General features: G+C 45.3%; 1 protein-coding gene across 1 annotated transcript in view; it reads left to right on the forward strand.

Annotated features, from left to right (window-relative positions):
* The window catches only part of dab2ipa (DAB2 interacting protein a), a 97,700-nt gene that overhangs the window by 27,322 nt on the left and 55,303 nt on the right, over positions 1–15,075 (forward strand). The window contains exon 2 of the mRNA XM_024001053.2: positions 4,066–4,169. Within this exon, the coding sequence (XP_023856821.1) occupies positions 4,066–4,169 (104 nt within the window). The remainder of the gene's footprint in view (positions 1–4,065; positions 4,170–15,075) is intronic.

Here is a 15,075-nt window from a genome sequence, read left to right on the forward strand (position 1 = left end):
CCTACTTCTCGACAAAAGATTATTGTTTGACAGCCTATCAACAAAACCATAGACCAGTCGACTAATTGGGGTCAGCCCTGCAGTAAACAGCCTTGGTAATGTTTGTCTGAAGTTGTCTGATGATCTGTGCCTTTCGGCTTGCGCTCTGGACTGAATTAAAGGCTCATTGGTCATGTAGGAATTTACACACAGGTATAGGTTAGGCTATGGGGAAAGGGGACCCCTCTTTCCTAACCTAATAATGCTTGCCCCTTGCTTTTACTTCGAATTTGTGGTGGGAAAGTAAATTTTTCCAATTTGGAGATGAAAAACCACAAGCTTTCTGTGTTGTTTCCTGCGTTGTTTACGATCTGTACCTAGAGTTGCTCTTTAAAGTCGTCTTTGAACTTGAGTCTGAGTGCCCTACTCAGAATTCCTTTGTATTCATATAAACACTTTGGAAAATTGACTTTTATGCTTTGGAGAGAAAAGGTAATCTTTCTCGCATCACAGTGCTGTTGTGTGACACTCGCACTGAAACTGAGACCTTTGGGACATGACTGCATTGTTTGGTTTATCCAATTCCCAAAATGTCTGAAGACGGAGCACATTTTTGATTGTTAGTGTTAAAGGGATACTTCGGGATTTTGGCAATGAGGCCCTTTATCTACTTCCCCAGAGTCGGATGAACTCGTTGATACCATATTTATGTCTCTGTGTGCAGTTATAAGGAAGTTGCTAACTAGCACTAGCGCAATTGCTAACTAGCATTACCCATAGACTTCCAGTCATTGTGCATCTGCTAGCATGCTAAAACTAAAATACTGAGGTTCATTCTTTTTACCACATGGTTATAAAAATGTATCTATACTCTAAGTCTAAACACTTTAAAGATACTGTATCAAACAAGAAATCAGACAAAAGATTGATGCAATGGTGTGCTGCGGTAGGCTGTTAACTGTTTGTAATTTGATAAGTCATATAACAGCTCTCCAGTGAAGACTTCTCTTTGATCCAGGTTGGCTCTTCACACTGCCTTAGGGGATGCACTCCCACCGGCCTATACACCATGGACTGACTGCACTAAAAGACCGATTAACACCCTATGCTCTGTCAGTGGAACATTTTAGTTTACAGAGGCTGTACAGTAATTTATGTAGGCATATAAACTCAGCAAAAAAAGAAACATCCCTTTTTCAGGAACCCGTCTTTCAAATTTAATTCGTAAAAATCCAAATAATTTCACAGATCTTCATTGTAAAGGGTTTAAACACTGTTTCCCATGCTTGTTCAATGAACCATAAACAATTAATGAACATGCACCTGTGGACGGGTCGTTAAGACACTAACAGCTTACAGACGGTAGGCAATTAAGGTCACAGTTATGACAACTTAGGACACTAAAGAGGCCTTTCTACTGAATCTGAAAAACACCAAAAGAAAGATGCCCAGGATCCCTGCTCATCTGTGTGAACGTGCCTTAGGCATGCTGCAAGGAGTCATGAGGACTGCAGATGTGGCCAGGGCAATAAATTGCAATGTCCGTACTGTGAGATGTCTAAGACAGCGCTACAGGGAGACAGGACGGACAGCTGATCGTCCTCGCAGTGGCAGACCACGTGTAACAACACCTGCACAGGATCGGTACATTCGAACATCACACCTGCGGGACAGGTACAGGAATGCAACAACAACTGCTCGAGTTACACCAGGAACGCACAATCCCTCCATCAGTGCTCAGACTGTCCGCAATAGGCTGAGAGAGGCTGGACTGAGGTCTTGTAGGCCTGTTGTAAGGCAGGTCCTCACCAGACGTCACCGGCAACAACGTCGCTTATGGGCACAAATCCACCGTCGCTGGACCAGACAGGGCTGGCGAGAAGTGCTCTTCACTGATTAGTCGTGGTTTTGTCTCACCAGGGGTGATGGTCGAATTCGCGTTTCTCGTCGAAGGAATGAGCGTTACACCGAGGCCTGTACTCTGGAGCGGGATCGATTTGGAGGTGGAGGGTCCGTCATGGTCTGGGGCGGTGTGTCACAGCATCATAGGACTGAGTTTGCTGTCGTTACAGAGAAGACATTCTCCTCCCTTGTTGGTACCCTTCCTGCAGGCTCATCCTGACAACCCTTCAGCATGACAATGGCACCAGCCATACTGCTCGTTCTGTGCGTGAATTCCTGCAAGACAGGAATGTCAGTGTTCTGCCATGGCCAGCGAAGAGCCCGGATCTCAATCTGGGACCTGTTGGATCAGAGGGTGAGGGCTAGGGCCATTCCCCCCAGAAATGTCCGGGAACTTGAAGGTGCCTTGGTGGAAGACATCTCACAGGTAGAGTTCAGGGTGTCAAATCGGAGGGCCTGTTGTCCGGACCTCTGGCAGTCTCTATGGGTGTGCCACAGGTTTCAGTTTTCAGGCCGACCCTTTTCTCTGTATACATCAATGATGTCGCTCTTGCTGCTTGTGATTCTCTGATCCACCTCTACTCAGACGACACCATTCTGTCTACTTCTGGCCCTTTGGACACTGTGTTAACAAACCTACAGAGGAGCTTCAATGCCGTACAACACTCCTTCCGTGACCTCCAACTGCTCTTAAATGCAAGTAAAACTAAATGCATGCTCTTCAACCGATCTCTGCCCGCACCTGCCCGCCCGCCCATCACTATGCTGGACGGTTCTGACTTAGAATATGTGGACAACTACAAATACCTAGGTGTCTGGTTAGACTGTAAACTCTCCTTCCAGACTCACATTAAGCATCTCCAATCCAAAGTTAAATCTAGAATTGGCTTCCTATTTGGCAACAAAACATCCTTCACTCATGCTGCCAAACATACCCTCGTAAAACTGACTATCCTACCGATCCTTGACTTCGACGATGTCATTTACAAAATAGCCTCCAACACTACTCAGCAAATTGGATGTAGTCCATCACAGTGCCATCCGTTTTGTCACCAAAGCCCCATATACTATCCACCACTGCGACCTGTATGCTCTCATTGGCTGGCCCTTGCTTCATATTCGTCGCCAAACCCACTGTCTCCAGGTCATCTGTAAGTCTTTGCTAGGTAAAGCCCCGCCTCATCTCAGCTCACTAGTCACCATAGCAGCACCCACCCGTAGCACGCGCTCCAGCAGGTATATTTCACTGGTCACCCCAAAGCCAATGCCTCGTTTGGCCGCCTTTCCTTCCAGTTCTCTGCTGCCAATGACTGGAATGATTTGCAAAAACACTGAAGCTGGAGACTCATATCTCCCTCACTAACTTTAAGCATCAGCTGTCAGAGCAGTTTACTGTTCATTACCTGTACATAGCCCATCTGTAAATAGCCCACCCAACTACCTCATCCCCATATTGTTATTTATTTTTTTGCTCCTTTGCACCCCAGTATTTCTACTTGCACGTTCATCTTCTGCACATCTATCACTCCCGTGTTTAATTTCTAAATTGTAATTATTTTGCCACTATGGCCTATTTATTGCCTCCCTAATCTTACTACATTTGTAGACAGTGTATTTAGACTTTTCTATTATGTTTGTTTATCCCATGTGTAACTTCTAAAAGCCAGAAGTTAAGTATTACACAATATCAGAATATTCTCATGTAATTGAATGCAGTGATTATCTGTTTTCTCCTTCCTCTGTGAGAAAGTTTGAGGCGATAAATGAGGGAGCTCAGAGGTGCGCCTTCTTGTTAGAGCCTTATCTTTCCCACAGAGGCAGAAATAAGAGTGAAACGTATCTCTCGTTGTATCAACTTAGAACAGATACCGACACACAGAGAGAACAAGCATGGATTTCGTAGTCTGTCAGGGATGGCAGTTTTCCATGCGAACTCTGCTTCTACCTTTCTCTCATTACCTGTTTGTTTATGCAGAATGCAATGTGTAGCGCATCTCAAACACAAATCATTTAGGTGAAGCCAGAGCCAAGTGTATACCTTTTCCATTTTATGCTTGTTCCTCCTTTCTGAAGATCATATGTACATTGTTCGGGATTATAATAGCACCGCAAACGTCTACCTTTTGGAATTTGATTGAATTGTGCCGCAATGACTTACCTGTGAATTCCTCTCCCCCTCCCCAGAGCTCCCTCCTGAGAGGGTGGGTCGCAGGCGCAGCATGCCGGGCAGCGCTCTGGACAAAAGCACCTCCATGGAGCCGGCCACCTCTACCACATTCAAAGTCACGGTGAGCATTCAACAGTACACCTACTCTACTGCTCTCTCTCGCTCGCTCGCTCGCTCCCCCCCACCACCCCCATCTCGAGCTCTCTTCCCGTCCCCCTCTCAAATTCAAATTCAAATTCAGATTGTTTTATTGCAATGAAATACAATTGTACATGGATGATAGTTACACTGTATTACTTGTAAGTTACTGTATATACAATGTAACTAATGGTCATTAATTAATGGTCATGGGATGTCCCTCAGACTATGGCAATCATATCCATATCTGGCAGTAATATTTGTGGTTCTCCCTCACCCAGAATAATTCCTGCATTATGTCATTAGTAAATGCACAGAAGTTGGGAATTGATTGAGATATTTTCTAGAAAAAATCTTCTCTTATTTGGGAGTATTCCACACAGTAGATCAAAAAGTGTCTCTACCTCCCCTGTTGTGCAGTGACCACATAGACACTCCTCTTTCAGTAGCCATGTGTTTTTGTCTGTCCCTTTTTCTATAGCCAATTGGTGGTCGCTGAGCCTGTATTTGGTCAGGATCCGTCTCTGTTTTGTATCTCTGAGAGTAGAGATATACTGCCAATTTGTATGTTCTTTTGAGGGCCAAATTTAGTTTATTCAGTGTTTTTGTTTCATTTTCCCAATTTGTCAAATAGGTTTTCATTTATGTAACAATTTGATTGATTTCCTTGTGTGTTTGCATTATACGGTTGTTTAGTGTTTTTAACAGCTGACATAGGGGACTCTTTTCAGTGTTCAGGTCTTGGGTTTCCAGTGCTTTGATTTGTAAGGCTGTTAATTTCAAAATGTTAGTGTCCTTTTCTTTATATTTACAATTAAAGAGAATCATCCAAGTTCCACTCTGCATGGATTATTTGGAATTCTCTTTTGAATATTTAGGATAATTCTGCAGAATTCTGTGTCAATTTTCTATTGGGTTTTTACCAATGCCTATAATTGTAATTACAGGTTGGACCCCAAACCTTGCTTCCATATAGTGGAATTGGTCAAATTACACTATTGAATATTTTGCACAAGATTTGGATAGGAATATTTATTTCAGAGAATTGTAATTTTATGGACTAAAATACTTTACAGGGTTTTTCTTTTAGTGCATTCACTGCCAGACCAAATCCACCACAGGCACAGATTTTTTTTTGTCCCTGTTAGTTGTACCTGGGACTAAATTTGAATGAGTGTCTGCTGCTCTGATTCCTGGTCTTTTTCTGGAAAATCACAACTTTGGTTTTCTGAAAGTTGTTGTTGATTGCCACTGATGCTGTATTCTCAAAGAATGTTAAGTTGTTCCTGTAGACCTTGCTCTGTTAGTGACAGTAGGACAATGGCACCTGTGTAGAGCAGGAATCTGACCTCATCATTGAGGGTGAGTCCAGGGGCTGCAGATTGTTCCAACAACACTGCTAGTTCATTGATGTAGACGTTGAACAGGGTTGGACTTAAACTGCACCCTTGTCTCGCCCTTCAGCAAAAAAACTGTTATTTTACTGTTCAGTTTAATGCTACATGTGTTTGAGTAAATACATTTTATGATGTATACTTTCCCCCAATTCTGCTTTGGAGGGTTTTGTAATATAATCCATAATTCCATATGGAATCAAAAGCATTCTTAAAATCAACAAAACGTGCAAATACTTTTCCTCTGCATTTCTGACGAACTTGCTGGTTTATTAGTGTGTAATGTTTCTATGTGGTCTGTTCTGAGTTTGGGTAGAAAGCCATTAATTTTTTTGCTGTGCGCAAGGTCTGTATTCAGAATACAGCAGAACAGTTTCCCTATGTTACTTGTGACACATATTCCCCTATAGTTATTAGGGTCTAATTTGTCACCTTTTTATGTATGGGGGTTATGAGTCTCTGGTTCCAAATATCAGGGAAGCAGCCACTCTCCAAAACCAGGTTGAATAATTTTAATAAGGAGTAATGTGTTTAAGCATTTAATTCCTGATGCTGCCTTTCCAGGTTTTGTATTTGGGGTTTAAAGTAATGTCTTCTGATGGTATTATTCCATAGAGACTTTCAAAGTGATCTATCCAAATGTTGCCATTTCCTTTTTTCCATTTAGATCATTCCATTTCTCCCAGAACGGGTTTCCATCAATGAAGTCTTCAATCTCTTTTAGAGTGTTCAAAATGATTCTGTTTCTTCCATCTTAAGTTTTGTTTGTATTCTTTCAATGTATCAAATCAAAACAATTTAATTTGTCACAAACATCCGAATACAACAAGTGTAGACCTTACTGTAAAATGCTTACGTACAAGCCCTTAACCAACAATGCAGATTTAAGAAAATAAGAGTTAAGCAAATATTTACAAAATAAGCTAAAGTTTAAAAAAGTAACAATAAAATAACAATACGGTTATATACAGGGGGTACCAGTACCGAATCAATGTGCGGGGATACAGGTTAGTCGAGGTAATTGAGGTAATATGTACATGTTGGTAGGGCTGGGCTGAATACCGGATTTTACGATATAACGGTATTGCTGCACATACCGGTTTTGGTTTTTACTTCTGTAACGGTATTTGAATGTTTGGTTTGTTAAATGTGATACGCTATGTATAAAGTCAATTTGTATAGTTTACTTCACTTCTTGAGTCATCTATATCCGTTCTCTCTCCATTCCATTTTCCACACAGACCTAGCCCCGCCCCCTGTCACTCAAGGAGTGAATTTGTTGTTCCTCTACCACGAGTCACTTGCGTTCAGTTTCTGCATGGTCAATGCAGCACATGAAAGAATGTTGATGACATTGATGCTGTTTTCACTTTGCTTCTTAATATACATCCACTAGAGTTCTACAATTACACTTAGTTCGTGTTTCTTACATCTGCAAACAGCTAGTTTGTCTTAGTAAGTTGGGCCTAAGTCTTGTTAGCTGATATTGCTAATCACTAGCTAGCTAATAAATATACTGAGTCAGAGCAAACATAACTAGCTATACAGCCTGATAATACTAATGATGGTGTAGACCTGCATGTTTGTTGTGCAACAGTACCTTCTAAATCAGAGGACAACACAAAGCAAGAATGTTAGCTACATAAAGTAGCTAAAAGAGAACCAAAGATTATAGGGTCCCCTAGGAAACACTTGTCAACACTTTGGTTCCTACCCTGTCACAATAACTCCTCCCTGGCATTTTCATTTGTTGTCATGTCAAACACTGTATTCAAAGTGCTATTATATTCTAACTATAGAATTATATCCATGATTCCAACAGTTCATCCAAGTGTTTTGCGCTAAATCACAAGTCAAATCGCAATTGCAACTTTTGGTCAAAATTAAGGTCCAGATTGTTTGCCCATATCATGCCGCCCTCCGTGGCAGTGTGGAAATGATCTAAAATGAGTGCAAGAAATGTAGAAATTGATGAAAATGCTGACTTTATTTGGTGGGGTTGAATTGAACAGTATAAAACAATCAGAATAGAGAAAGACCCATAGAAATCACTATAAATATATGTTTTGCCACCAATGTTCACTGAAGTTTTTCCAGCACTGAGCAAATTTCAGGTCATCTGAGCGCAAATTTAAATGTTGTGAAAGAGTTAGATGCACTATTGTAAAGTGGTTGTTCCACTGGATTTCATAAGGTGAATGCACCAATTTGTAAGTCGCTCTGGATAAGAGCGTCTGCTAAATGACTTAAATGTAAATGTGAAAATTCTGTGCAACTTCCAGCACGCGTTTACTGTGAACACTGAGGCTGTACCCGCTTTAAGTTAAAGTTTTAAGTGGCCAAGTAGGCTACTGTGGCTATGTTCTTATAATGACGGTCTACCAGAGTGGCCTACCATCAATAACAATGGAGAAAATGCATACCATAACATTTTAACATGGAAATAGCTGTTCTATTATTCAGCCTACAGGAACAGCCAATGTGTGGTGTTCAATGTCCTATCCTACCGATCCTTGACTTCGGCGATGTCATTTACAAAATAGCCTCCAACACTCTACTCAGCAAATTGGATGCAGTCTATCACAGTGCCATCCGTTTTGTCACCAAAGCCCCACCCACCACTGCGACCGGTATGCTCTCGTTGGCTGGCCCTCGCTTCATATTCGTCGCCAAACCCACTGGCTCCAGGTCATCAAACAGGCAAAGCGTCAATACAGGACTAAGATTGAATCCTACTACACCGGCTCTGACGCTCATCGGACGTGTCAGGGCTTGAAAACTATTGCGGACTACAAAGGGAAACCACCCGCGAGGTGCCCAGTGACGCGAGCCTACCAGACGAGCTAAATGCCATTTATCCTCGCTTCGAGGCAAGCAACACTGAAGCATGCATGAGAGCACCAGCAGTTCCGGACGACTGTGTGATCACACTCTCTGTAGCCGGTGTGAGCAAGACCTTTAAACAGGTCAACATTCACAAAGCCGCTGGGCCAGACGGATTACCAGGACATGTACTCAAAGCAAGTACGGACCAACTGGCAAGTGGATTCACTAACATTTTCAACCTCTCCCTGACCGAGTCTGTAATACCTACATGTTTCAAACAGCCATTGTCCCTGTGCCCAAGGAAGCGAAGGTAACCTGCCTAAATGATTACCGCCCTGTAGCACTCAGGTCGGTAGCCATGAAGTGCTTTGAGAGGCTGGTCATGGCTTACATAAACACCATCATGCCGGAAACCCTAGACCCACTCCAATTTGCATACCGCCACAACAAATCCACAGATGTCTCAATTACACTCCACACTGCCCTTTCCAACCTGGACAAAAGGAACACCTATGTGAGAATGCTGTTCATTAACTACAGCTCAGTGTTCAACACCATAGTACCCACAAAGCTCATCACTAAGCTAAGGACCCATGGACTAAACACCTCCCTCTGCAACTGGATCCTGGTCTTCCTGACGGGCCGCCCCCAGGTAGTAAGGGTAGGCAACAACACATCTGCCACACTGATCCTCAACACTGGTTTCCCTCTGGGGTGCGTTATTAGTCCCCTCCTGTACTCCCTGTTCACCCACGACTGCGTGGCCAAGCACAACTCCAACACTATCAAGTTTGCTGATGACACAACAGTGGTAGGCCTGATCAGACAACTATGAGACAGCCTATAGGGAGGAGATCAGAGACCTGGCAGTGTGGTGCCAGGACAACAACCTCTCCCTCAATGTGAGCAAGACAAAGGAGCTGATCGTGGATTATAGGAAAAGGAGGGCCGAACAGGCCCCCATTTAACATCCTCGGGGCTGTAGTGGAGCGGGTCGAGAGCTTCCAAGTTCCTTGGTGTCCACATCACCAACAAATGATCATGGTCCAAACAAACCAAGACAGTTGTGAAGAGGGTACGACAACATATTTTCCGCCTCAGGAGACTGAAAAGATTTGGCATGGGTTCCCAGATCCTCAAAACGTTTTACAGCTGCACCATCGAGAGCATCCTGACCAGTTGCATCACCGCCTGGTATGGCAACTGCTCGGCATCTGACCATAAGGTGCTACAAAGGGTAGTGCGTACGGCCCAGTTCATCACTGGGGCCAAGCTTCCTGCCATCCAGGACCTATATAATAGGCGGTGTCAGAGAAAAGCCCATAAAATCGTCAGAGACTCCAGTCAACCAAGTCATAGACTTTTCTTTCTGCTACCGCACGGCAAGCGGTACTGGAGCGCGAAGTCTAGGACCAAAAGGTTCCTTAACAGCTTCTACCCCAAAGCCATAAAACTGCTGAACAATTAATCAAATGGCCACCCAGACTATTTACATTGACACCCCCTTTGTTTTTACACTGCTACTACTCGCTGTTTATTTTCTATGCGTAGTCACTTTACAAATTACCTTGACTAACTTGTACCCCCACACATTGACTCTGTACCGGTAACTCCTGTATATAGCCTCATTATAGTTTTGTAATTTTATTTAGTAAATATTTATTACGTTTATTTTTATATTTTCTTAACTCTATTTCTTGAACTGCATTGTTGGTTAAGGGCTTGTAAGTAAACATTTCACGGTAAGGTAAAATTTGATTACACAGGTGCACCTTGTGCTTGGGACAAAAGGCCACTCAAAATGGGCAGTTTTGTCACACAACAATGCTACAGGGGTCTCATGTTTTGAGGGAGCGGGCAATTGCCATGCTGACTGCAGGAATGTCCACCAGAGCTGTTGCCAGAGATTTGAATGTTAATTTCTCTACCATAAGCCACCTCCAATGTTGTTTTAATGAATTTGGCAGTACGTCCAACCGGCCTCTCAACCGCAGACCACGTGTGACCACCCCATCCCAGGACATCTGGCTTATTCACCTGTGGTGAACAAACAATTTCCGCACAAACTGTCAGAAATTGTCTCTGAGAAGCTCATCTGCGTCCTCGTTGTCCTCACCAGTGTCTTGATCTAACTTCAGTGGGCAAATGCTCACCTTCAATGGCCACTGCCACACCGGAGAAGTGTGCTCTTCACAGATGAATCCTGGTTTCAACTGTACCGGGAAGATAGCAGACAGTGCGTTTGCTGATGTCAACGTTGTAGACAGAGTACCCCATGGTGGCGGTGGGGTTATGGTATGGGCAGGAATAAGCTACGGACAACTAACACAGTTGCATTTTATCGATGGCAATTTGAATGCACAGAGATACCATGATGAGATCCTGAGATCCATTGTCATGCCATTCATCTGTCGCCATCACCTCATGTTTCAGAATGATAATGCACGGATGGCCCCATGTCGCAAGGATCTGTACACAATTCTTGCTGAAAATGTCCCAGTTCTTCCATGGTGTGCATACTCACCAGACATGTCACCCATTGAGCATGTTTTGGATGCTCTGGATCGACGTGTATGACCGCACGTTCCAGTTCCCGCCAATATCCAGCAACTTCGTATAGCCATTGAAGAAGAGTGGGACAAGATTCCACAGGCCACAATCAACAGCCTGATCAACTCTATGCAAAGGAGATGTGTTGCACTGCATGAGGCATGTGATGGTCACACCATATACTGACTGGTTTTCTGATCCTCGCCCTTACCTTTTTTGAAGGTATCTGTCACCAATAGATTCATATCTGTACTCCTATTGTTTATTCTTGTTCAGTGTATTTTACATCTGCTCTGTATAAACCAAGCGTATGAAAATACTGTAAGTACAATACCACATTTTTATACTTTTGTCAACCGAGAAAATCTTTTTGGCTATGAATGGAGGCAAGACTGGTAGATTATGCCCTTACCCCCGAAAGGAAGGTTCATGTTACTTCAACAGAATATGATCAGGTTAGTGAGTTCCCCTGAGAGCCGATGTAGGAAGTGTGATTGCTCAGGTGATCTGGGAGTTGGTGCACAGACACACACACACACACACACACAGCTCTTTTGTTTGTAATATCATTGTCACGCCCTCACCTTAGAGAGATGTTTTATTTCTCTATTTGGTTAGGTGAGGGTGTGATTTGGGTGGGCATTCTATGTTTTCTATTTCTTTGTTTTTGGCCGCGTGTGGTTCCCAATCAGAGGCAGCTGTCTATCGTTGTCTCTGATTGGGAATCATACTTAGGCAGCCTTTCCCCCACCTAATGTTGTGGGTAATTATTATTTTCTGTGTGTGTTTGTGTGCGCCATGGTTGCGTCACGTTCGGTTTCTGTTTACCTGTTTTTTTTTGTGAAGGTTTCACTTTATTAAAAAATTTGGAATTACAAGCACGCTGCGCCTTGGCTCATCTATGACAGGGAGTTTGAAGACAGCGAACGTGACAGTCATGCTACTAATCAGTGGGCTTCCTTTACTGTTACTCTGTTGGATCTTGACAAGCACAGTGACCTTCCTGACTGTTTAGATAGGGTAAATAGATGGAGGAGCCCTCAGGTCAGGCTGGTGGTACCAGAGAACCAGCTCCATGTTATCTGATGGCACTTTGGCTCCCAACTGTCACATTGGTGGGAGAGACAGCAGATATCTGATCAGCTTATCCTCGTTGCCCCCCCCCACCACCCATTTTGCACCACAGGTCACAATTAATTGTTAATGGATTGTTGGGTATCGGAGAGGACTGAAAATTCACAGCCAAATAAAGCCCTGGCATTCTGTTGTTGAGGTCTTGTTGTGCAGAGGTCGGTGCCTCCCAATGCCATCCTGGCTGAGTCCTCCGAAGAGCAGGTTACTACGGTGACATTACTGCTGAGCGCCTCCCTCCCTGTGGTTCGTCATACCTTAGTCAGATTCATTGGCTGATTACGGCATGGTGACGGATAACCCATTACACGAGAGACGTCCATACCTTAGGAATATGTCACCATTGGCGCTTTGCGCAGGATGCGTTCAAAAGCGCATTGTATATTTGTAAATTGCCAATCTCTCTCTTTAAGGAAAATGCCTAAGTATCGATCGGAAATCTCCCCTCACCTTCTGTGTCTCTCTTCAGGATGTTCTCCAATGGGATAAAGTATGAATGAAATGATTCACTCAATGAATAAAAGCCGTAGGATGATACAGGATGGTGTTGGCACGCTGTGGCTCCTCCCACTAATCATCTCTTGTCCTTCTGTGGGACTAGAGGGAGGCTGGCCATCCTGCACTGAGCAGAGCTCTGAGTGGGAGGGAGGAAGGGAGGGGGTTGGAAGTGATGTTAATTAAACAGGACCTGGAGCTTGTTGGAGCAGAAGGGGGGGGGGGGGGGGGGGGGGGTGGGGGGGGGGGGGAGGGGGGGGGGGGGGGGGGGGGGGGGGGGGGGGGGGGGGGGGGGGGGGGGGGGGGGGGGGCTGTTAGAATCTCAATACCGCCAGCAGGTGGTCCCTATGAGAACCAGCAGGAGACATGAACAGAGAAGAGGATATCCCAAAGGTCTCATTCATACAAATCTGGAGTTAGAATTTCCACTGTAGTTTGAGCACAGCAGTGAGTCTTTTGATTTGAGGTTCAGCTTCTAGGCCCTACTTACTGGACAGATCAGTCGAACCACTACTCAATGGCATGCGCCCAACCCCTGAATGTATTTTTTTGGGCAAATTCACATGCAGCACCGCAGTCTGGACAAAAAGAAAAGCAAGGGTTAATCATCGTTCATCCATTGTGCTTACCATCCTGCCCTGCCCTGCCCTACCCTATCTCGCCCTACCTACCCTACCCAGGGCTACCAATACATCGCCTTGCCCTAACCCACCCTACCCTGCCACCCCTACCATGCCCTATCCTACCTCCCACTACCCTACTCTATCATTCCCTACCTATCCCTACCCTGCCTTCCTCACCTTACCCTACCGTGCCCTACCCTGCCTTCCTCGCGTAACCCTACCTCACTGTGCCCTGCCCTACCTACCCTTCCCTACCCTACCTTACCCTGCCTTTCCTTTCCTCACCCTAACCTACCTCGCCCTACCTTCCTTACCTTACCCTGCCCTACCTTACCTCACCCTACCTGCCCTACCCCTCCTCGCCCTGCCCTTTCTACCACCCCTACCCGTCCTCACCCTACTCTACCTTGCCCTGCTCTACCACGCCTTATCCTGCCCCACCTCACCCTACCCTTCCCTACCTCATCTTGTCCTACCTCGCTCTACCCTACCTACCCTACCTCGCCTTATCCTGCCTCTCCCTACTTCACCCTACCCAGCCCTATCCTACCTCACCCTACTCTATCATTCCCTACCTGCCTACCTTCCCTACCTTTCCCTACCTTACCTCACTGTGCACTACCTTACATCACCCTACCCTACCTTGCTCCACTTACCCTACCTTACCCTGCCCTACCCTTTTTACCCTACCCTGCCTACCTCACCCTTCCCTTTTTCCTACCTCACCCTACCATGCCCCTCCCTACCTTACCCTGCCATGCCCTACCTCACCCTTCCCAGCCCTACCTCACCCTACCCTGCCTTACCATACTTTGCCCTACTCTGTCCCTCCCTACCTTATCCTACCCTGCCTGAACCTACCCTGCCTCTCCCTACTCTATCATTCCCTACCACGCCCTACCCTGCCCTGCCTTGCTCTACCCACCCTGTCCTTCCCTTCCTCAACCTGCTCTATCTAACTCACTCAACCCTACCTCGCCCCTACTCTACCATGCCATACCCCCCACCCTACCTTGCCCCAACCTACCTCGCTCTACCCTACCTTCCTCGCCCTATACCATGCCATACCCTTCCCTGCCTTGCCCTACCTTGCCAGTCCTTATAACTACCTCACCCTGCCCTTCTCTATCTTACCTGCCCTACGTCACCCTTCCCTGTCCTACCCTGCCCTGTCCAACCCTACCCCGCCCTGTGCTACCTTACCCTACCTCACCCTTCCCTGTCCTAGTTTGCCCTTACATTGTCCTAGCCCACCTCACCCTACCCCACCCCACCCTGCCCTACCTACTTTTGCCCTACATGCCCTACCTAACCCTAACCTACCTCACCGAACCGTATCCCACTCTACCTCACCCTACCCTACCCTTCCTCACCCTTATTCTACCCTACCTCACCCAGAGGTTCTCTGTAGGGGAGCTGGGGTCTGCTGCATCATCAAACACCTCTCTCTCCTCCAGCTCTGTCAAGCACAATCAATAATTCGCCTCCCAGTCTCTCTGCAAATGTCATAGGAGGGGAAAGCCTAAGAATAGAGATCCCAGATTCCCCACAAATTACAGCAGGAAAGGAGTAATGCCTCCCAAGAGACTGGCATAATTGGAAGGGATGATTTATTTACCAGAAGCAGAAACGTTTGGGTCTTTTGAAGAACTGATTTGCTTGAAGGTACCGCTTTAGAAATGGGAGTCTGGACTGAAACCAGTAAAACCCAACCTCAAGTCAGCTCAACATCGAGAGGCTAGGCTATGTTCAATATCTGTAATGTGATGTCATGAATGATTCCCTCCTTGTGTGCATTTTACTTGTCAGTAGCTAGGTTTCCATCCAATTGGCGACAGATTTTCACGCGAAGATTATATAATTGGAATAA

Source organism: Salvelinus sp. IW2-2015, linkage group LG15 (genome assembly GCF_002910315.2).
Source record: "Salvelinus sp. IW2-2015 linkage group LG15, ASM291031v2, whole genome shotgun sequence".
NCBI lineage: Eukaryota > Metazoa > Chordata > Actinopteri > Salmoniformes > Salmonidae > Salvelinus > Salvelinus sp. IW2-2015.